General features: G+C 42.2%; 1 protein-coding gene across 2 annotated transcripts in view; it reads right to left on the bottom strand.

The window, feature by feature from the left end:
* Positions 1-25,236, bottom strand: part of Cux1 (cut like homeobox 1) — a 353,130-nt gene that overhangs the window by 176,321 nt on the left and 151,573 nt on the right. For both annotated transcript variants that reach the window (XM_010618936.3, XM_010618935.3), the window contains exon 3: positions 11,602-11,649. In XM_010618936.3, the coding sequence (XP_010617238.1) occupies positions 11,602-11,649 (48 nt within the window). The remainder of the gene's footprint in view (positions 1-11,601; positions 11,650-25,236) is intronic.

Below are 25,236 nucleotides of genomic sequence, written 5' to 3'. Positions count from 1 at the left end.
ACAGCTAAGGTACAGAAACAACCTAAATGTTCCAGGACAAAAGGACAGATAAAGAACATGTGGCATACATATACGGTGGAATATTAAAAGGAAATCATGCCATTTCTAATAGAATGGATGAGCTTAGAGGACATTCCAAGGAAAATAAGCCAGGTATAGAAAGATAAATACCATATAATTTCATTTATTATGCAAAACAAATCAAACTCCTAGAAGCAGAGAGTAGAATGGTAGGTGCCAAGGGCTGAGGAGTAGTTGCTCAAAGAGTAAAAAGTTTTAGTTATAAAAGATGATCGATCCCTGGTATCAAAAAAAAAAAAAAAAAAGATGAATAAACTGGGCATTTAAATTAGTGGCACCATGCCTGTCCAGCAAGTGCAAGGTCCTGAGTTTGATTCCAGGTACCCTCCCCGCTGAAAAAAGGATTTGAAAGATGAATAAGTGCTGGGGATCTAAGATGCAGTGTGGTGACTATAGTTAATGTATTGTGTTTAGGACACTTATTAATAGGCTGGATCCTAAATGTTCTCATCGTGCATACACACAAAAGGTGACAATATGAGGGAATGGGTATGCTAATTAGGCTGGTTACATAATAACGTATCCCAGGCTGACTTCAAACTCACAGCAATCCTCCTGCCTCAGCCTCCCGAGTGCTGGGATTACAAGTGTGCACTTTAAACATATTTATGGAGTGCCTCAGACTCCAATTTGAGGCACACAAGTAGATACAACATCACAGACTACACTTGGTGAAGAGCCCTATGAGGGTACCTAGCCCTGGTGTTATGTGAGAATCAGAGGTAGAATTCAGATTCTGAGGTCCCACCCGAGGCCTCCTCCACCAGAATCTTGGAGTGAGGCGAGGCTAGGAACTGTATTTCTAGAAAGAGGAAGGGAGTCTTATGCAGTCTATACAACACTGATCTGAGGCCCAGAGATAGTAACCATGCAATCTAGTCCTTCTTATCTTGCCCAGGAGACTTAACGTTGTTCTTACTATGTCCACAGGGATATAAGTGTACAAACACATAGACACAAACAGACACAAAGACATGGACACACAGTTCCTAATCTCTCGATTTCAGAATCGTAAGGCTTAGTATAGAGCCAGTTAAACTGCCTCAATAAGTAAAACATAAGGGCACATATCTCAAGGCTCAAAATCAAGACAGCCAAAAACAAGGCAAGGAGGAGTTTGTTGCTGGCTGGGTATTTTGGGATGATACAGAGGATATGGCACTTGGGTGGCCTTGAAGAAGAGTGGGTAAGAACTAACAGTGGTTGCTGGGCCCTTGTCTGAACCCCTAACTAGAGGAACCCCACTACCTATAACAGAGCAGGTCTAAACTGTTGGAAAACATCCCCTTCTGTTGTGCAGATGACAGTCACCCCAGGAACTTGTCTACTGTGTCATCCTGGACCTCAGAGCTGGGGTTCTGTGCAGTATTTGGCTACTCACTTTACACATGCTGAAAGGCAGGCAGGAAGGAACTGGGGAGCTAACCAAGGTCACAGAGATAGTGGACAGTAGTGCCTGGACTGGCTCCCAGGTTGTGGGACTCCCTGGGAAATGCTCTTGGAATACACCATTCAGACATCCCAGCTTTTATTTATAACTGGCCTTTAGATCTGAACACTTAAATACGGTGACTTTTTGTTTGTTTGTTTTTGAGATGCTACTTAGTTCAGGCTAGCCCTGAACTCACTATGTAGCCCAGGATGGCTTTGAACTCTTGGCTATCCTCCTGCCTCTTAAATATGGTACAGCTTAACAGATTTGGGATAAAGGACACAATGGAAACTCATATTTACCCAACTCTCTCCATCGCATCCGTTATTCAATTAAAATGTGCCCAAAGGTCCTGCAAATGTGTTAAGGGTCTCTGCTTTCCTGGCACACAAACTTCTCTAAGCCCTTCCAAAGCAGCCTGCTTGACCTGCATGCCTGGCCCTGCTGTCTGCTCCAGCTCCCCACAGCTTAGCTCTTGCTGCCCTCCCCAGCTCTGAACTTGGCTGGTCCTACTGAAGCTGTGGTGGAGCAACTTATAACGCCCAGCTGAACTGAATCAGCGTGCTCTGGGCATGGAAGATCCCACTTGCAAATTGTTGCCAATGGCCATAAAAAGAAAACTGCAGGAAACGATCGTGGGTTGTTGATATCCCAGGAGAAGCTTGCTGCAGATGGTTTTCCTGATACGAAACTTGGTTGTTCTCATCAGAGGAGGAGCTTGGGGCTTTGATGTCACTGGGAATGGCTGCTGTTCTCCTCAAGGGAGATCTGATCTTCACAGTGAGCAGCATTTCCTGGTTCCAATGTAGATCTATCAGCCTGGTGGCATAAGTCCTTCATCCCACTGACATAGGTTTTCTAGTTTCTACCACTGGACTTTGAGCTTTGTGGGTGCAGATCCTCAATACAGACAAGCATGAGACATTGCTGTGGGCTCTAGGCCACTGGCTGGACTCGTGGAGGACACTGCCTTGGGCTCGTAAGCCTTTAGCTGGACTTGTGTGGGACACTGTTGTGGGATCCAGGCCCTTGGATTGATTCTTTGGGCCTCCAGTGTGCAGCTAATCTCTTATACTCCTCTGTATTTGACTTTTTGGATAAATATAAAATAATCCGATAAATTATGTGTCCTGCATTCAATGTATTCCTTTGACAAGGCCCTGACTACGACAGCTTTCCCTCAGGTGTCCCCTCCTCAGCCTTCCACTGATGAACCACCCTCTTCTCTCGCTGCCCTAAGGGCAGGCATGTCTAACACACACACAAACACATGCAGCAAAGTATTTGGAGCCAAAGAGCCAGGTGCTACGGGGAACCATAAGAGGCCCTTCGCTTAGGTGTGTAGTTGGAGAACTCTTTGAGAACATGGCATTTGAGTCAAGTTGCAGAGGGTAAAGAAGGGATGATCAGACAGGGAGCTGGGAGAGGAGGGTCAACAGCAGGAGCAGAATTGGGAGCTGTCAGCACTTCAACAAGGCCAGAAACAGTGAGAGTGCTGGGTTGGGAGGCAGGTCAAGAGGCCTCAGTGAAGCTTCTGTGTTTGGCTTCAGGGCACTAGAGAGCCACTGGAACGCTGTATGCAAGGATGTGGGGAAGAGCCAAAATGGAGAGACCAGTGAGGAACCATTACAAAGATTTCAGGGATACATGATGGTGGTTTCAGACCAGGTTGGAGGTGGGAGGATGGAAAGGATTGGATGAGTCTAAAATGCACATGGAGGCAGGATGGGGGAAACAGTATGTAAGGCAGTAGGGAGGTGTCCTGGGTTTCCAAGTTAGGCAACTGTGTGGACTGGAAGTGATTTCCCCAGGAGGGGAAAGATAGAGAAGCAGAGGATGTAAGCAAGTACACAGGCAGAGGTAAGGGGCATAGCAGCAGGTGAAGAGCTCTACTCTGGAATATCCAAGAGGTAACATTAAACAGGCAGCCTCATAATGAGCCTGGGACTCAAAAGAGAAAGATAGGTCATGGACAAGCATCTTTTCATGGTCACCTTGTAGGTCCACACTGAGTGTTACAGAGCAAAGAATACCACTCTTACTAGGAGTTCTGACTGAAGGGAAGGAATTGCCTGAGGAGCCCAATCAATAGCCAGGGAAGTGAAAGGAAGCCCAGGGCAGGGCAAAACAGCATGTGCAGCGGGCTGAGGTCCAGCAGGGCTACAGGAGGGTGTCTGCCAAGCTAGTGCAGGGTGAGGAAGAACAAGAGGTAATGGTGGAGGCAGCTCTGAAGCCAGAGACTAGTGGACAGAAGTTTACTGTATCTCTTGAGGTGGAACATACCAGAGTTTGTGGAATGCTGATGAGAATAATTCAGAAACTACCAGGGAATGAAGACAGAGGAGAGGGGATAATAGGAGCATGATGGTTCCTAAGAAAGCAGGAGGAGGCTCCAGAGGACAGGCTGGGGACTGGTGGGCAGGGAAGGGGCACTTTCTCCTCCAGCTTTGGAGATCTGGTGATAGAACAATAAAAACAGAACTGACTTTTCAAAATTGTGATTGCTGGGCAAGTGTGTGCTTGAAATCTAGTGTCTGTCAGGGTTTGGGACATGCTACCCCTAAATACAGCACCTTGGATTTCAACAAACAGCAGAAGCAGGAAGGTCCCTCTGACCTGCTCCTTCCTCTCCCCTACTGTGTCTTCATGGCACAGGTGTCAACCCTGTACAGGAGGAAAGGAATGTCATCTAGTGATGCAGGGAACCATCTGGACAAACCGGCTTGGATATATTCCCCGAAGTGTACTGCACTAGATCAGGCTCTCTGCTCTCCAATCATACTTCTGCACAACTGTCCATGAAAATATAGTTTTCTTGTTTCTTTGGATCTTCATTTCTAAAGGAAAAATTTTATTAAATAAATCTGTACACTTTTCTCTTGTTAGTCTGTTGATTAGTGTAGGGGCCTCGGCCATAAACCTGGATGGCTTGCAAATGCTATCTCAGTGGGTGTCATTTTGGGGGTGGGTACTGGGGATCGAACTCGGGTCCTTGTGCTTGCCAGGCAGGCAGCAGAACCACTGAGCTAAATCCCCAGCTGGTGTCATTTTGAACACTGCTAGGGATATGCTTTCCTAGCAGCTGCCTAGGCACACAGCCTTATCCAAGATATCCAAGTACCTGGCAATTATAACTGATCACTGGTGAAATGCAAAGCAAAAGGATAAAAATATTCGGTTTCTGATACACAAACGTATTGTGAAACTATTGCCCTGTAAACATACTTATTTCTTTTTGAAATAAGTATTTCACATATACAAAGAATAAAGTGTAAGTAACAGAATGAAGAGGTGTGACAGAATATCTCCAAGACTTCCTGGCCCACTATGAAAACCCTATTTATCTTTCTCTTGCCTCTCTTTAGGGTCTGATGATCCTAAAGTCTTGTTACAGGGTTATAAAAAGAAGTTACAACTTTTTTTTTTTTTTTTTACTGTTGGTGGACACCACTTTTTTTTTTATTTTCAAAATTCTTGGGCTAATTTTCTGAGGCAAACAAATTTAAGTTTTTCTTGGAATAGAACTGCTATGTTGAGGCTATGTGCCTCTTGCTTTATTGGTGGAGGACAAACTGGTTTTTCAAAAGGTTAAACCAATTTATACCATCTGAACTTCTTAACTTTGGTCAACCTGGCAGGTATGATAAATTGGCATGTGAATTATTTTAATAAACATTTCTCTAATTATTACTGAGTTTGTGTGTCATCTTTTCACATATTTACTGATTATTCTGATTTTCTTTTCTGAGGATCATATTTATGACTGCTGTTCATTTTCTCACTGGGGTCCTGTTTTGATTTTTGCAGTACTGAGAATTGAACTATGCAATGAGATACAACCCCAACCCTTATTTTTTATTTTGAGACAGGGTCTTGCTAAGTTCCTAAGATGCCAGGCTAGGCTCAAAAATGCAATCCTTCTGCCTCAGCCTCCCAGAGTGCTAGGATGATACTTGTAAGCCATCATACCCAACTGGTGGTATTTTTTTTTCCTATTGATATTCCAAAATTTTTAGTATTTTGTGAACATTAGCCTTTTGTTAAGTAGGCATGTGGCCACCACTTACTCCTGATTTGCATCTTGTGGCCAAGACTACCACACATTCAGCTGTACACTGTACAACTCAGGAGGCACCACAGGTAACTGGACCTTTATCATGATAAACATCAGATATTCTCAATCTTAATGATGTCAAGTTCTCTCAGATGATATAAAATGTCCTGAGGAAGGTGGAATCTTTTTCTGGCTCACAGCAAATTATAATGGAACCAGTTCACCTTTTCACTTTCCTTAGAGTATCTTTCTATGAAAAAGGCTTTTACTTAAAAAATGTAATGTAGCTGACTGCAACAATCCCTTTATGATTTTCTGGTTAAGAAATCCTATCCAACCCAAAGCCATCATATTCTGTATTATCTTATACAAGGCTTAATATTTTGCTTTGCCTTAAGGCTTTACCTATAATTTGTGTTTACATATACATGAAGTAAGGGAATGTAATTAATTCCATGTTGGTTAACCAACTGTTAAAGGACTGTATATGACAAAGTTCCCCTTTCCTCATGAAATTATGTCAACTTTGCAAATATTTCCTGTATTTATAACTTTACATATGTTTTATTGACCATTGCTCTTGTATATACATATATAAAAAATCTGGAATCAGCTTTTCAAATTTCATAAAAATCCTATTGAGATTTTTGATTGGAACTACAATGACTACTCTGATCAATTTTGAGAAATTGACCTCTTTAATAGTTGTGAGAATTTCTATACTTGGATACTCTATTCTTCCCTTTTAAATCTTAATGTCCTTCAATATAAATGTTTTATGTTTCTACAGAAATAGTTCTGATGTACTGTTATATTTATTTCTATGTATAATTTCTGGCTTTTGTTGCTATCTCCAGAGGTATCCTTTTAAAACATTGCATTTTTGGTTTGCTGCTGATGTAGAGATATGTAATTATTTTTGTACATTGATTATGTATCTAGCAACCTTGTTAAATACTTGAGGCTCACTTAGAAAATAACAGTTTTATTTCTTGTGTTAAAAATACCTATAGTTTTCTGTCTTGGCTTCAATGGTAAGACTTCCAAGTTAAAGAAAATAAGCAGTAAATAGGCATTTTTTTTCTTGTCTCTGATTGTAAAGAAAATGTTTTTAATACCAATGGGTCTGAGGATTGATTTAGATAGTATGATAAATACTTTTTACCAGGCTAACAAAGTTTCTCACTATTTCTGGTTTGCTGGTAGTATTTTTCACGGATGGACTTTATCAAATTCTTTTCCTATAATTATCGAGGTGACAATTTTTCTTCTTTAATCTGCTTAATGATGTGAATCAACATTAATAAAATTTCTTAATGTTAAACCAAACAGCATTCTTGGGATATACTGAGGTTAGTGAATTCAACTTGCCTTTTTAAGGTCTCCTGAACACCTATTCATAAATAAGACTGACTTTTATTTTCCTTTCTTGTTCTTGTCTAGTTCTGGCATCGTGGTTACACAAGCCTCATAAAATGAGTTAGGAAATGTTCTCCTTTTTCTATTTTCTAGAGGAGTTTGCAAAAGATTAGAACTATCTGTTCCATGAGTGATTGATAGCACTCTCCCAGAAAACTGTCTGAATCTCATGGGATTGTTTCTGTAATAGTTACAAGGCTATTTAACTTTTCTACTTCTTCTTTAGTCAAATTTGGAGTTATAGTCTTCTAGGAATTGGACTGTTTTGTCTAAGTTTTAAAATTTGTTGCAATAAAACTGCTCATACTATTCCTTTATTTTAAATCTCTGCTGCAGCTGTGATGTTATTTTCATTCCTAACATTAGCTCCTTCTCTCTTTTTTTGAATAATAAAGTGATTTGTCAACTGTACAAGTCTCCTCAAAGAATCAATTTTTAGTACATTCCTCTCTTAGCCCTTTTTCATTCATTTCTGTTCTGTTCTAACATCTACTATTACATAATATAATTGTATTGACTATTTTCTTATTCCTGTTTGAACTTACTCTGTTGTACTTTTCTGAAGCTTCTGCTTAGCTCAGGATTAAAGGTCTTTTGCTTCCTCTCTAATGTAAGCATCTGAATTATTTTCTAAGAGGATTTTCTGTCTTGAGGACACTTGGTTTTAGCACCCAGATCCCTAACCAGAGCCACCTAAATCAGTTTCCCACCCCTCAACCTTCTTTGGGAGATAAGGGAAAAGAGACTCGGCATTTTCCTAGACAGTGTATTATTTCATTCAAGGGATTGTCTGTATCATGGTTGGACTAGAATATGCTTAAATTGAAGTGAACATTTATATCATCCCCCTTCCCATCAAGTGGCTGGGCTTGAAAAACAAAATTAAGTACAGCAATCAATCAATCAATCAATCAATAAAATTTCTGTGGTAGTTAAATTCAATGACTTTACTATAACAATTAAATATAATCATTATGATTGTAACAATTCAAACTATTCAGTCAAGGACAACCATTACTTATTGTTTTCTAAAAGTATTCCTGGGCATAACTTTGAGATTCTCTTTCATCTTATTAACAGCAGCACCTTACACATGGTCAAGGGAACCCTGCCTGGCTCAGCCTGTTGTTTGAAGATGAGAGATCTTCCCTGAGGAAGGAATGTCCAGGCAGAAGTGGACTGGGTGAGGAAACTGGATGACATTAGGGGCTTCCAGGAGTTCAGGGGCCAGTGTGTGGGGAGTGATAGATGAGCTGCTCTTTCATTAAGCAGGCAGGGTCTCAAGGCCACAGGAAAAGGTAGCTGGACTTTGCATTTAGAACCACAGGAATACAAAGAGGGGCAGAAGAGGCGCCCTGGCAGGTTCATGATTCCCTTCACTTTACTGCATATTCTACATATGTGTTCTTGCAGGGACCCTAAAGTTCGGGGGAATTTCTTGCTGCCTGAAAACATCTTTTGTTTTTGTTTTGTGTTTTCTTTTCAAAGTAATCTACACAAACTTTGGGGCAGGGCTGGGGTTATGGCTCAGGGGTAGACTGCTGTCTGCTTAGCACTGCAAGGCCCTGGCTTTCATGCTCAGCACAACAAATGCAAAACAAAAAAAAATTCTGGACAAATGAGATATTTTCACTAACACTGTATCTTTGCAGGAAGACTTTAAGTACCTTGGGACAAGCTCCAAGAATCTTGCCAAGGAAGAAAACCACATTTAGCAGATGAGGTGAGAAGGGGAGCCTCTGATCCGAACAGATGGCTCTAAAGCACCTATATTCAATGGGCCCTACCCAACATAGGCAACAGTCCATGAGGAGGAATACTGTCCTGCACAGGTCTCCCCTGTCCTTATCCTCTGACTTGCTCATCCAACCTTCCACAAGTGGGAAAGCACTTCTTCTACTAAACTAATTAACAAGAATGATATTCATTTAATATTATAAAAGCAATTCAGGAGGAAGAAGGACAAGGGGGCATGTAAGTCAGAAGACATAGAAATTAGCAAGTATGTATGATAGGCAGGTCTAGAGAGCTAAGGTGTTATATGAAGACTGTAATTAATAAAATCTTACTGTACTGTATTAGGGATTTTTCCTAAAGGAGACTTTAGCTGCTCTTGCCACAAAAGGGTAACTACTTGTGATGATGGGTGTGTTAAGTGGCTTTATTATAATAATCATTTTATAATATATATGTATCCCATAATATAATTTATACCTTAAATATACATAATACAATTTATTTTTAATACAGCAATTAGCAGAGTTTTATTAAGTATTAATTAATGGTGCATAAATATCTTATCTTTCAAGTAGCTTTTTGAAAGCCTGGATGTCTTTCAGTCATTTCAATTATGATGTGTTCAGAAGCAAACCCATTATTGCACCCATAATGTGGGATAATCTATCTGTAATATGACTGGCTTAGCCTCCTCCTCCCCAAGTTAATGCATTAAAATACAAAAGCAAAGGTGCTGAGGATTTAGCTCAGTGGTTTCACCGCCTACTTTGCAAGCACAAAGACCAGAGTTCGATCCCCGGCACAAAAACAAAAAGCAAAGGTCAGGGGGATGGAGAGGATATCTGACATTAAAATAGGTTAAAAATATACAGATACACACATACATGATGATACCAATATATCACCAAATGCAATGTGCAAACCTGAATGGACACCATGTGCTAGAGATGGGGGCAGTTATAAGAGACATCTTGAGATAATTAGGGAAATTTGATTTTAAATGAATTATTAGTTTAGTCTTGAAGTATTGCTACTTTCCTTGGCATGAAATTTGCTGTTAGGTGGTAACACTGGAGTATCTTACTGCAGTCCTAACTTGAGGAGACATAGATTTAAGGTCACAGTGCCAAGTGGTGACCAACCTGCTTTTTAATTCTTAGCAAAGACTGAGGTAGGGGAGCAGATGCAGCTAGCTGCAGGCGAGTGGCCATCTGGGTAAAGATGTACAAGTGCCCACTGTACTAAACTTTCTGCTCTCATGTAGCTTTGAAGGTTTCCCAAACAGAAGAAAAATAACTGAGCACACAAAAAGCCATTGGGGCCTTTCAGAAAGAGAAATCTTAAGCCAGAGGGCCTCTCCAAAGCTATGGAACAGGTTAGGAGGACAGATAAGATCAAGTGCAGGCAGGTGTCAGGTGACAGCTTTGCTCACCCAGTGAGAGTGGGGAGACAGACCCTGAGGAAAGTGCTATTCCAGTCCATCAGAGACCAGGTAAGGTTGTGCCTGAGGCCTTACCAAGCTAAGGACATTGGGGCTCCATGAGGCTGGGTACTATCAGCTAAAAGGATACCAATCCACCTGCTAAGTCCTCAAGTATCTGCCCACAGCCACTGCTGCACTCTTCTTTCTGGCACCCTGGAATCACCTCTCCATCTTGCAATCACTTGTCTACTGAGGGAGAGGGCAGCCAGGGCAGCCTAACCACTTATGCCAGGAATCCAGCCTTCCTTAAGACAATTGTCAGCCTGAGGCACCTGCTCTGGTCACTTGCATCCCAAGCCCACTGTTTTGCTTCCCCTAATCCTGCCCCTTCTCCATACTCTGTGTCTTCTGTGACCTGGGTTGTTGCAAGAAAATTACATTCTTAAGACTGTACCAATGGAAGTTCTTATAAGGACTTTGAAAAAAACCTTTTTCCTTTACCTCATGAGCCTGGTATTCTACCACATTCATTTCTCTACCATGGAAGAGGTGGGAGTGAGTCTACAATGAAAACACAATTCTGGCTTTTCTAGAATTTACCAGATCTCTATGCAGTGCGGGGAAGGAGTATCTGTCACCTGCTTTGGCCCTCAGTGCTCTGTGTGGGCACTGTTCCCATTCACAGGTGGCCAGGGCTGTAACCTGCTGTCGATGGCTCATTTACCAGATAGCTCAGTCCTTTTCTGGAAGGATCCATGAGAAAATACTTCCTCATATGGTGTCTAAGCTTATCCTTGTGACTTCTGCCTAGTGCTGTTTTGGTCTATGGATCAAATGAAATTCTATTCTCCCCAGCAGCCTCTCCTAAAGCACCAGACTAAGGCAGGCATGGTGGTGCATGCCTATAATCCCAGCACTCAGGGAGGCTGAGGCAGGACAACCTCAAGTTCAAGCATACCCTGCCAGCCAACATAGCAAGACCTTATCTCAAAATTTAAAAAAGGGCTGGTGATGTAGCTCAGTGTGAAGACCCTTGGCTCAATCTCTAGTCAACAAAAATCACCAGACTGTCACCATCCATCTATTCCTTGCAGGAGTCCGCACAGTCATGAAGTGACTGACTCATTGGAGGTAGTTTGTGGGTTCCTAAAGACAGGGGCTGAACAACCTTAGTCCACTGTGGGAGGTGCAAGCATGCAGGGCACTTGTCACTGGAATGCACCACATGGTTTTTTATCCCAAACATGGTTCCCTTTCCAGAAGGGCTTCCACTGAGGTCCCCGTGGACAAAGTCCCACTGAAAGTACAAAATATCTGGGATGTAGGGTCAGTGTAGCCCAGGAAGTCTCCATTAGAGTAAGTACCTTTTGTCAATGGCATTTATCAAACACAAATAAAAAGAAAGACTGAGAGGACGAAGGTAGCTCTGGGTACAGTGTGAAGATAAAGGCTTACCTCCCCCTGGAAGCTCTTCAGCAGCGGCGCTACCTGCTTGCGCAAATCCTGGAGCAGGAGAGCGAGTCAGCAAATGGCCATTGGAGGAATAAAGAGAAGGGAAACATTGGTTAGGGCTTCCTAAGAATTGCTTGGGGTTCTGTGCTGGTTATTATTGCATAAAACTACCCTGGCTCCGCCTCCTGACCTTCACTCCTAAAACCATCAACAGTGCCAACTTCAGAATTCACACTGGCTTATGTAAGAGTACTAGATTTTATTTCTGCTAAGTCCTGGTTGGAATGTGCTAAGGACTAAAGTTTTTGCTGTTGGTCTAAGTGAGATCACTGACTTAGAATAAAATATAATGTAGGCTTGATGCTGTTTCTGAGATGGATCTGGGCCATGGTCCTGAATTTTAGCAGCTATTTTGTGCACTGTTAGTGGGAGATCCAGCTTGTTCTGAATCCATGTTTGATGTAGTTAGTCACTAGAAATTTTATCCCAAGCCACCAGTACTGTACCCACTTTGTAACATGGGGGCATCTTGTAGGTATGTCTTTACCTCTTCCACAGTATTTTATTTAAAATGAAGTAATTGGTAAAGTACTTTAAAAGGGCAATTTCTTTACTGACAGTTTTGACATAGAAGCCACATTTCTGAGCATAATCTATGTGTGGGATCAGAGTCATTAGGTCTGGGACTAAGACCAGGCAATAACAATTGTTTAAGTTCCAAAGCTTACTTTTATGTACAAACCCAAGGCTATACAATTAGACATGAGAGGAAAGATAAATTTGAATCAAGGCACAGTCTCATAAGATAGCCAGTAGGCCCCTTAGCTTTTGGGGTCATGAAGCTTTCTGAGAATCCAAGGAAAGCTACTATCTTATGCTCAGAAAGAACTATAAATTATTCCACTAGGGCCTCCCAAGGCTTACTCAGAGAGCCTAGTCTTAGACTATGTTGTCCTACAGGGGACCACCAAGCACACGTGGATATTTGTAGCTGAGACTTAATTAGAATGGAATAAAGTTGATGAATTCTGTCATACTAACCACATCTCAAGTGCTTAGTGGCCCTGTGAGGCTGATAGATCTTGAACATCTCCATCACAGGAACCCACTGGACAAGGATGTCCCATGAGCTTCTGTCAAACATAACACATGTTATTTTGAGTCACAACCGAGTGGGAACATTTCATCAAAGAAGTACTATAAGGGCTGTAGTGTATAGCTCACTTGCCTAGCATATGCAAGACTCTGGGTTCCATCCCCAGAAAAACCACAGACACACATCTATTATTTTCCTTTTCCTTTTTCATTTTCTAAAGAATGAATTATTAAATATGACACCATTATTTCCTTGGAAAACCCAAAAATTTGCTCTTCCACTGGATGGTTTTCTGTATTTCCACACCAAGTTTAAGGACAAAAAAAAAAAAAAAAAATCAAGACTCGTTACCAGTCCCAAATACGACCCCCTAAATATATCCATGTTGTGATGCCTGGAACCTGTGAATAAGTTAGATGATATGGTGGGAGGAATGGACTTTGTGGGTATGACTAAGTCAGGAGCTATGAGTCTGGGAGATGATCTGGGATTATCTGGTTGGGCACCATGTCATCACAATGTCCTTACAAGAAGGGAAAGGAGGACCAGAGTCAGGAAGGAGATTTGAGGATGGAAGCTGAGGTGGGGATGATGTTAGGACAATGGCCAGAGAATTTTGGCACCGGGAGAAGCTGGAAAAGACAGAGACAGATTCCCCCCATTCCCACTGCTTCTGCAAGTACAGCTCTGCCAAGCACCTTTGCGTGAGCCCAGTGGATCCCACTTTGGATCCCTGACCTCCAGCATTATCCCAGGATGGATTTCTGTCATTTGAAGCCACTAGGTAAATTACTACAGCTGCAGTAAGAAAGTAATACTTTCCTCTGGTTAGCTCTTTGTGATCTAAGACAGGCCTAAACCTAACACTGAAAAGGAAATGAGGGGAAAGAGGAACTGAAGGATGAAGAATGATGGGAGTAAGATTGTCTGAACCTAGTGAAGGCCTACGGCAAACCTATGCTTTAATCATGAAGAATAAGCACAATGTCTTTGTAAGGAACTTGGTCGCTACAAGCAATGATGCAGGAGGTATAAACACAGGTAGGTGTACTATGTGTGCCTTGTGTGCCCTCCATCCCAGGACCCTGCTTTTCTGTATTGATAGGTGGCCTCTGATGGCCCTTCAGTTACTGAAAGAGGGACCCAGGGCTCTAATGTGCCTAGATCTGGGTAGGGCAGAAGTGGAAGCAGCCAGGACTTACTATCTCAGGACATGCTTCTGGGCATTTCACTTTGAGCTCTATAGTTAGGCTGTGGTGACAATCAGGAGTTCATCCTCTTCCTGTCCATTCTGGAGATCTGGGAGGGCCAGGAAGGTGCTTTATCTGCAGCATCCAACATAGGGTTGGGCACTACTTTCCCAAGGACACTTGGGCACAGGACAGTTTACACCTCAAGAAGAATGGAAGCTGGTTCTATTCCACACAGGCCCCATGTTCCTTTGCCCAGAGGGACTACTTGGGACCTTTCTAGGTCATCCCATCCCACAGTAGTACAGCACCACACCTTACCATTGGTGAGGCTACAGGTATGGCCAGGGTTTGGAGCAAGGAATTCTGTGATTTGTGAACTGGGGGGCTTAGGGAGCAAAAAGACCAGCCTAAACCTTCAGTCTGGAACCCTTGCCCAGAGCACCAGTGGGCCTGGGTTATACCTCACAGAGCATTTTTCTGTCTTCTCCATGCCTACAGTGGGGCCTGGAACATAGGGGGACTCAATAAGCAAGAAATCAATGAATGAACAGGTAGATGAACAAACATCCTTCAAAAAGAGTTAAGAACCAGCAGACAGGAGATCAGTCCACCTGCAGAAGAGCCATTGGGGCTGGGCTCCTGGCTCCAAGGCAGCTCTATCCAACAAAAACACTGCCAACCACACACATGATATTTCTAGTAACTATATTAAAGACACAAACAGAAACATATGCATTATATTTTAATTTCATTTCATACCATACATAGCAGACACTATCCTTTCACATGTAATTAATAAGGTATTTTAAATTCTCTTTTTCCCTGTTAAGTCTCTGCAATCTGCTAAGTGTTTTATTTTACACTTAAGTACATCTCTGTTTTGACTGACCACAGGTTAAATGTTCTATAGCCATACATGGCAGACAGACACCATCCTGGTAATTCATAACTAAGAGATGCATTTGCAAATCAGGGGTATCCTAGCAGCAGGGATGATGGCCCAATGCCCTACCACAGGTCATGGGAGAGGAAAGAACAAGCATTGAGAGGGGTAGAAGAGAGCAGAAGGAATACAGGGCTATGCAAAGGGAAATTTACAGGGCAATGTATTGGATACAGCTATATCCAATGCTGGTCATGGAACTGAGGACCAGGTTAAGAATTGGATTTAGCCCCTGGGGAGCTCCTGGAAGCTCTAAATAGCTTTAGTAGGTCAAAGGGATAGGAACTAGCTACAGTAAGTATGTGGAAGGTTTTCAGAAATCAAAGCTGAGGAAAGGAGAGAGAGAAGATAGACAAGGTCCAGGAATGCCAAATAAGTGCTGGCAAATGAATGCTGCTATATGCTCAGCACAGATCCATTTCTTCAATACTCCTCAATATGAGAGACTGGCTCATTGTACAGATAAGGACAACTGAGGCTCAGGAAAGAAAAAGAACTTGTATAAGGTGACACAAATGGGAGAGTCAGGGTTTGTACCCAGCTCTCTCCCCAGGGCCCAGGCCACAGCCAGATGGTGTAAAAGACTCAATCACTGTGGCCAAGTGAGGGTGCAGGAATGATATACAGAGGCCACCCAGACAGCAACGTGGTAGCATGGGAACAAACCCATGTATTACTCTAGAGGCCCAAATTCAGAGGGGAAATGGTCAAGCTGGATGGAGTCTTGAAATGACAAGGGCAGAGGACCAAGAATTTGGGGCCACAAACTTACAAAGGAAGGACAGAGAGCTTGATGGAGATGTCTGTATCCAAGGCAAGGTAGGCCATCAACAATGCCTCCTACCAGGCTCCCTCCAACTCTGCCAGCCTGGCACAGGGCCAGCATCATGACAGCACCAGCTCTGAGGTGACAAATTTACTTCTCTACCCTATGTCAGAATTCCAGGAAGGCTGAAGCACTATGTTTCTCATATCCTTAAAGCAAGCAAACTCCTCTTAACCAACTTGCTGTAGTTTAAAAGTCATTTATTTGAGCACTGCATATGTCACAGTGGACCTACTGAAGCAAGCTTTTTGGTATTAAAGCAAGACGTGTCTCCACACACACACACACACGCGCGCACATATTTAAAGATCGCTGAGGAGAAAGAAACCACTATATATTCACACATCATACACAAACTGGCACATATGTGCTTCAAGTCACCAGCTAAAAGTCACTCGTTCTAATTTTACTTTTGGCAGTTTGAGAAATTCCTTATTCAATTCTGCTGTCTGCAAATATTATCTGGGTTTGTGCTAAATGAGGTGGGGGGGAAGGAAGGAGGGAAGGAGAGAGGGAGGGAGGGAGGGAGGAAGGGAGGGAGAGATCTCCAAAGATGCTCAATTCTAACTCATGGGACTCCTTGCTATTGGTTAGCACGTCATGACATGCTTTATTATCTTTGTACAGCAGAATGCCCTTGGCTGTCTAGCGGCCCAGGAAGCACAGGCTGCTGCTTCTTCTGGTCCTTGTGTCCATCCACATGCCCTTCGCCACCATTACCAGCTGAAGAAAGCAGGGTTCATCAGGCTGATGAAAAATCACACTGGAACAGGTGGTAATTAAGTAGCTAACACATTTGAAATCCTAACAATACTTTAAGGTTACACCCTTAATTCAGTTATAGGTTTTTCACTGATAGCAATTTTCTGCAATCCTACCATCCGCTTTTGTTGAACAAAAAGCAACAAACAACTTAATGTGTAGAAAGTGACGTCCTTGAGATTATTAATATCAGATGTCTATTGGCAAAAGCCATACTAGTTCATTTCAACCTTTCCCTTGAGTACAAAGCAAATAATGTTTATACAGAGACCCTCTATGTGAAAAGGAGTTTCATTATTCTCAAAACCGCTGACTCACAACACACATTTTAGATCAGAAATTCCAACAGCAAAATGCTATTAAGGCATTTCATAGGTAATGAGAATTGGTGGAGAAAACCACTCTGATTTAAAAGCAAAAGAGAGGGAAAAAAAAAAAAAGCCACACAGTTGCCAGGTAATGCTCAGCAGCACCTGTGGGGCGCAGGTGGGAGACATTCACACACACTTCCTGGATGCTCAGGGTGCGGGTTTCGGATTTCTATCTGCTGTGGGTATCAGGGTGGTCTCAGGAAGGATCTGTCTCCTCTCTAGGGCCGTGGGCTCACTGGCGGGCAAGGTCAGGCTGAATGGCGAGATGTGAGTCCCAGAGTCGTGTGCCAGGCGCAGAGTTGGTGACTATCAGAGCTGTAAGCACTGAGGTTTCCTCTCCTAGGGACAGTGACTCTGGGATTGTTTGTATTTGGAAGGACAAGGTACTTAAGGGGATCAGCACAACACTGCATGTAAACCGGAGGTAGCTGTGAGGTACAAATGTATCTTTGGAGTCATCTACTTTACAAACATTTGATAACCTGGGATTTGCTGGAGTTTTACTCTGCAGTGACTCAGGTGCACCTCTGCAGGACAGCTCTGCTGTGTTCAAGGCCTGTTGTGCTCTTGGTGTGCTTGATCTCTTGGGGGCAGACGGTCCAAAGAAGCTCTCATCTGTTTTCCTTCCTTGGACTCAGTTCACACTTTCTTTGTGTTTCAGCGGTACAGGGATGGGTGGTGTTCAACCAGGCAAAAATGTAAGACTGATTTGCATTAAAAACCAAGGAGGTGACACATCACACACTTACCCAGGATGGGAAATGTCATCTCCCTTCAGTTCACTATCCTCCGGCTTCCCCTCCTTATCCAGGCCCCAAAGCAAGATTCTGACTTGGAAATGTTATTGTGTAGCATATTTCATTAAATCTCACACCACCAAATATAAGCTGTACCATTATTTTATGGTACACTAAAAAAAATTGGAATGATTATTATACTCACCCTGAGTTTGAAGATGGTAAAATATATAAAAACATTAAGTATAACAGTTAATGAAACATGGTATACCACAAATTAAAATAAAATTAGAATAAATGTTTCCAAGTACTTTTAAAAATTACAGTAGTCTATATTTTAGGTATTCTCTTGTTTTTTTAAAGGGGCCTTGTCTTTTTAAGATACATATAAAATAATATGAAATATGATTTTTACATCAAACTGATTTATAGGGAGAGTAAGAAGTGGGAAGAGGGTGGTGGCAGCTGTTACAGATGGAGGAGGAGACCTGGGAATTACAATATTATTCACTCTATCTTGTGTGCATTTGAAATAGAAATATTTTTCAAAAAGGGTTTTACTTTGAGACACACTGAGCCTCCAGCTGAGCAATCATATAGGACAGGCAGACAGAATTAGGAGTCTGGGGTCAGAGATGGTCTCTCTGAAATCAAAACCTAAGAGCTAGTCAACTGAAACTGGAGACATCAGGGTCATATGGCCCAATCTCCTGCCCAACGGTCCTGGCCATCAGACAGGGCCTCACTGTGTGATCAGTATTATTCACTGTGCTGGGGAATGCTCATACTCAGGGGAAGGCTATCCTGTCATGGGTGCCAAGAACATCGTTACTAGTAACAGTTGGTGAAAAATTAAAAAAAGAGTGAGAGACTTAGGGTGACTCTTGCGGTCATGTCACTTTCTTCATTTGCTTTTTATATAGGAGACCAAGCAAGCAGCTCCCCATGTCCCCAGCTCTGTCCTAGGAAACAAGGAAGCTTGGAATGGCAGAAGTATCTGCCTCTGGGGTCTGCCCCATCCTCCAAAGGTGTCTGGGTGCTGGGGTTTGGTTCTCCCTACAGCCCTTTATGTCACTACTCTGCCCACTTCCACGGGGCCTTCTTGGTGAGAGCTTGGCTCCTGGCCCCCTGGAGGACCCCCTGGACAGCAAACATCTGGCAGTTGTTCTAAACCTTCACCAGCATCTCTAGTGCTATCTACCCCGTGACTCACATCATGCAAAGACCCTCCTAAAAAACTCTTGCTTCAGAGAAGAAAGGAATGGGATTCTAATACTAGCCACTGACAGCATCCCCCACATCTACACAGCTTACCCCCAATTCTAAAGGTCTTCATAAATGCAAAATACAAGCATTCAGAATCAAGATTAGAGCCAGGCGTGGTGGTGCATGCCTGTAATCCCAGCACTTGGAAGGCAGAGGCAGGAGGATCTCTGCGAGTTCGAGACCAGCCTGGGCTACATAGTAAGTTCCAGGTCAGTCTCAACTACATAGTGAGACCCTGTCTCAAAAAACAAAACAAAACCAAAAAACAGAATCAAGATTATTCCAAATGCTAGGCAGGAGCAATTTAAATGGAATACCATATCCTTTGAAATCAAGTCCAAGTCACTGCTATAGATCTTTTTAAAGAAAAAAATGCAAAAAAAAAAAAAAAGTTTAATTTGAGAAACTGACTTCACCATATATATATATAAATATAGCAAAACATAGCAAATACAACACTAAACTAGATATAAGTGTAGCAGTTTCACAAAACTACAGCTTCTCTAAAAAGTAACAAGCGGAGCTTGCGGGGGCACATGATTATCATCCCAGCACTCTGGGAGGCTGATATAGGAATATCTCAAGTTCAAGCCCAGCCTTGGCAACTTGGTGAGATCTTGTCTCAAAAGAAAAAAAATAAAAGGGCTGGGATGTAACTCAGTGCAAATGCCCAGGGTTTAATTCCCAGAACTGGGGGAAAAAGGTAACCAAATGTTAATTTCTTTTCAACCAAGATATATAATCTAACAAATGTCAGGAATCCTTTTCCACAACTGAAGACACACTGTACACAGGCATCTAGCTACTGATTTTTCATTTCCATGTCTGTAAAATTCTAGGTGTCCTGGTGATGACCAAATTCTTCTAATAAAGAAAAATGCACACAGAGCACAGTATCTATGATCTTACTGACTGTAATAAACAATCTGCCTTCTTATTAAGCAATTTCTAATACTTTTTATGAATATGTGTCCATGGTATGAAGGTCCTTGTAGGGCCACTGAGAGAAATCACAATTATTTGTGAAGGACAAATTGTTCTTAGTATTTATTCCCTGGATGTCACTTGAAATAGCTGTGATTCAAAGGCTGGTGTGGTAGTGTACACCTGTAACCTCAGCTACTTGGGAGGTGGAGGCAGGAGGATTAAAAAAGTTCAAGGCCAGTGTGGGCAACATGCTGAGACTGTCTCAAAAAATAAAATAAAAAGGGTTGGAGGTGGAACGTGGTGCCTCTGGGTTCAATCCCCAGCATGGGGCAGGGGGTGGGGTGAAGCTGCAATTCTTCTTTGCTAATGTACACAAGAGCTCAGATTAGGTGTGAAATTTTCAAAGCAGGATAATATGTTGTACGATACCAAACCGCAGAACTCAAGCTAAAATATAGTTTGGTGAAAAGCAAAGTTTCTCTTTGTTCCAGGATGCTGGAACCTTCATCTCCCATCATGTCATCCGAAAATGACTCAGGCAGCTATTGATGGGCCTCCGATGTTGCTTTTACAGATGAATACAGACTCCTTCCAGTCTCTGGGACAGGAAAGGGTAATTGTAAAAGGCATTTAAACTGGAATGTTAAATAAAAAATAACTTTCTATACAGCATCAGACAGTAGGTCCTGGCAATTTCTCAAAGATTTTAGTTCACAGATTTGAGAAAATTCCATTAGCTTTAATTATTTATTAGCAGTCAATTTAGATTACTGTTCTTGACCTATTTTCATAGTGTATGGGCCACCCAGCAATAGAATAAATGAATAGTGTTTTTCTGCAATGGTTGATTTTCTGAAATAATAGAAATCTGGTTTAAAGAAGGAATGAAACCCCAAACGTGTAATTACCACAGTATAGACCCTGCCATGTTGCCTTTGTAGTGGGATAAAATGCACATCTTTGTGAGTTTTTTGGTTATTAAATAAGATTATCTTGAAAGAGATAAACTCACTCATGCTATAATTTCTTCCCATTTAAATTTTTTTGCTCCATTTAAAACATGTTCTGTGTCCTGGCAGAAATTCTCTAATGTTGATGGATATGCCTTTAGTACTGTCCTAATAAAGCTGTGGTACGGGAGGACGAGCTTTGTGGAGCCTAAGGGCGGCAGGAGGAGATCCCAGGTATATGTGTAGGGCCTAAGTACACGGGGAGAGGGTTAGCAAAGGGCACCAAGAACAGAGGACCCTAGGTTCTTAATCAAGAGTGACTCTGGAGGATGCATTGGCTGGTGAATGGTAACACATGCACCAGAGTAATGCTAAATTGGGTCAGAAAGTGATGGAGGCTTGTGACGGTATGAAGGACATAAGGAAGGGCAGATGTGTGACGTGCAGTGGCCATGACATGAAGGCAACCCAAATGCTGGGGTGCTACTGTCTTCCAAGTAGGCCCTGGAGACTTCTGGCTTCCTCGGACTCTGTCAAAGGGCCCAAACTACTTGCTACTTGCCTTCCCCATGCATTTTCTAGGAGCTTCATCACTTGTAATGACATCTTCATTATTCCACTGTAAAAAACTTTAATGCTGACAGACACAACACATGCACATGCATACACTGGGGTGGGGGGAGAGGCTCTCCAGAATCCTCAATTTTAAAGAGTTCAAATGGTTTGAGAAACAGCTGATCTAAGGAGTATAGTCTCAGGGCTGAGAACTGCTGATTGTCACAAGGGCAAGGTTGTGTGTTCACTCAGGGGACAGTCCAGGCAGGACAAGTGGCAGCCTCATGGGCACCTAAGGACTTGATATCCCCTCCTGGGAGGGTATGGAAGTACTGGCTTTCACAGCATGGGTTGGCATCACTGTTTGTGGCCCCAAAGTCAACTTCCCTGGGGTGGGAACTTCCTGCAGGACAACTGATGGCCAGAGGGCCAGTGTTGGTAAAAGGGAAGAGGCAATCTCTTGCTATTTTAAGCAATTCTCTAAATAGGTCTGATTTGCCTTTAGGTCTAATTTTAAAATATTCTTCTGGGTTACTGTATGAATAAATGCTCATGTCTAAACCTCTAGTTTTCTTTCAGAACCCTGAAAATATTATTATGATTTTGTCAAAAGAGGGGAACCACACATTAATACATGGGATTTAGTTCAGAAACTATTTCAACATTTACTACATGCCCTGAATAAGAATTACAGTCCCTGCTGTCATGGAGTTCATGTTTTGGAGATAGTAGTAACCAAGATGTAGGTTCCTAAGAGACAGTGGGTGGCACTGCATCAAGGGCAGCCACTCTGTACTACTGGAAGGAATAAATAACAAAGAGTTGCTTTTCCCACACTGGGCACCAAGCTAACCTTTCATGTAAAGGGGACCAAACAAAGAACGGGCCCTAAAGGTACCTTTTCGCCCTGAGATTCTGAAACCAACCAGGAAATGTGGCTCCTACTCTCCCAGACATGCCCACTGTATAATTTAATTGAGACCCTAGGCCCTGCTCACATTTAGACATATGGCTATATAAAATTAGAATGCAGAGTAATCCCTCTTCTTGGTACTTTTACTTCTAAGAATCTATCCAATGGAATAGCCAGAGATGGAGGCAGTGACTTACGTATAAGACTGTTCAGCATGTTTAGGACAGTGAAAAATCAGAATCAATGTGGATTCCATGAGGGGATTACTTACTGTAGAAATTTTAGTAAAGCAATACAATGGCATATTAGGTAGTTGGTGAAATTATTTTTCACCGTATCACTAACACTGTGGAATAATGCACATGATTTACATTTATCCACCAGACATAGCTGGGGAATTTTATGTGTCCTCCATCACTAACATAGTGCTCCTTCCACTGTGAGCAAAGCCAGGGGGTTCCTGTACCTCCTGGGCTTCTGGCCAGCATAGTAAGCTACAGGTCAAATCACTACCCATACAAAAAATATTAAACTGTGTTGGTGCCACCAAGAGGATGCAGGTGTGCCTCAGCTAGCAGGGATGGGGCACCTGAGCCAAATCTAGAGGCTGAATTAGATGAAGGGGCACCATAAACTACAAAGAGCAAAACATGTTTGCAATCCAAGCTCAAAGATATGACTAAACATTCACACAGAAGCGAGCAGCCCTAATCCAAAAATCTGAAATCTAAAACATTCTCAAACCTGCAAATTTCTGAGTACAACACAGTTTGGATTTCAAATCAGGGAGTCAGACGTGAGAGCAATCTGGCTGTGACATCTGTCACTCTACTGATCAGCACAGTTGATTTGGCTGATCTGGCTGGCTAGAAGGGTGTCCCCTTCCTTACTGCTCAACGTGTGTCTGGAATTGAAGAGGTGACCACTCCTGATAGAGGAGGACTACTTCCTCAGTCAAGGGTGTATGAGTAGCTGTGCTCCCCTGCTACTTCACTCTACTGATCAGCACAGTTGATTTGGCTGATCTGGCTGGCTAGAAGGGTGTCCCCTTCCTCCCTTACTGCTCAACGTGTGTCTGGAATTGAAGAGGTGACCACTCCTGATAGAGGAGGACTATTTCCTCAGTCAAGGGTGTATGAGTAGCTGTGCTCCCCTGCTAGAGTCTCCAAACAAGCTCTCAAATCAGGGAGTCAACAGTAAAAGCTGTGTAAATATCCCCAAATCTAAAAATCTTCGAAATCTGAACTTCTTCTGGACTCAAACATTTTGGATAAGGGATACTCAGCCGATACATGATTTTGGAATGAGTGACAAGAAAAACATCAGGGTTAAATGATAGAAGTATCTAAGTGGATGGAATTGTGGCTTACTTTTCACTTCTTTGTCTTTAAATAAAACGCATCCTTTTAATATCAAAACTTTTAAAATTGAGAATTGGGATCAAATGATATTTCTAAAAAGACTTTAATGTTTAGAGAACAACTGAGTTATCTGCTTGGCAGTTGCTCAGTGATACAATCTCCAAGCACTGGCATCCACATGACTGATCATGGCATTACGCAGGCTGTGCACAACCCACAAAGAAAGTAATGCTGTACCTGCTAACACACAGCTACTCAATGCACACTTCTTCAAGGCAGAATTATTTTATAAGTACTACAGGTATCAGCAGGAAACCTCCTAGTCCATTATATGGCCTACATTTTACTCATTTATATAAAATACCATGGTTGATGAAGGAGAAAATAAAACTCCCATGCTGCAAAACAGTGTATAGAGAATAATCCTATTTGGGTTTGTTTGTTTGTTTGAAACAGGGTCTCACTATGTAGTTGAGACTGACCTGGAACTCAGTAGCCCAGGCTGGTCTCGAACTCACAGTGATCCTCTTGCCTCAGACTCCCAAGTGAAGGGATTACAGGTGTGTGCCACCACACCTGGCCCTATTTGTTTTAAAATATGTAATGCTAGGGTTGTGGCTCACTGGGAGAGTGCTTGCATAGCACACACAAAGCCCTGGGTTCAATATCCAGCATGGGGGGAACAAAGTAAAATTTATGAGTAAAAGAAATAAGATGAGAAAGATCTAAAGCAACTTGCTAGCCTTCATGTCTAGGGCTGCAGGTGATTTATTATTATCTTCTCTATAGTATGTGCTTTATGTGATATGCAAATTTCCATAATAAATAGCTACACTTTTTAATCATCAGATGACCAAGTCACAGATCTCAGGGAATACTGAGACTTAAAAGTTAATCTCAAACCAATACCTAAGAGGCAGTGATGATTCCCATACAGGCCCCATGTGAACACAGTTCTCTTCTGCCCCTAGACAGGGGATGTTAGTACTCGAATAGGCAAATCACACAACAAGAATAGATCATGCAAGGAGATATATGACATCTAAAATCAGATCTTAAACACACTTCTTCCCAGTTTAGTCTGTTTCCTTTGTTCCCCCTCCTGAATGCCTTACTTCAAGTCCATTCATTATTTGTGTGCAACTAGCTTGCCCAAAACTAAGCAAGCAGAAAAGGTATCCTTCTGTGTTAGCTTCCCCATCAGCACATATTGTTTATTAATATTTACTAGCTCCACAGAGCTGCCCACAGGAGTATTAATAATAAACGATGGGGGAATCTACTTGCAGACACAAAGCACATTGCAAATGTTCTCTCAAGATACTTACTCAGACACATGCATGGAATTGAGGCGGGATTCACATAGGGTAAATCCTGAGGTGGCCCACCTGCAGCCAGAAAGTTCACACACATGGGGTCTAACAGGGCCCTGATGGTATTTCTTTTCTTCTAGAAAATACTATAGAGCCAATGACATAAGAATAAGTTCTAAATGAAATTATTTACTCCATACAGATTGTCTAAGAAATACATATAACTGAATAGGCAAGCAGGGAATTTAAACCTTTGAAACCAGCTTTTATATTTAATGATGCTCAGAAGCCTCTTAATGGGCTACTTCCACCTAGCAAGTGAGGAAGAACAAATGCTTCCAGAGAAAGACATTCTGACCCTACTCTGTATCAGTCTCCCAAAGGCAGACAGGAAGGGGACTCAGCTTCATCCCACCAGAAAGCCA

This window comes from Fukomys damarensis, unplaced genomic scaffold, assembly GCF_012274545.1.
Source record: "Fukomys damarensis isolate Sample0158 unplaced genomic scaffold, DMR_v1.0_HiC HiC_scaffold_17, whole genome shotgun sequence".
NCBI lineage: Eukaryota > Metazoa > Chordata > Mammalia > Rodentia > Bathyergidae > Fukomys > Fukomys damarensis.
The sequence above is the reverse complement of the archived record's forward strand: the minus strand, read 5'-3'. Positions and strand labels throughout refer to the sequence as shown.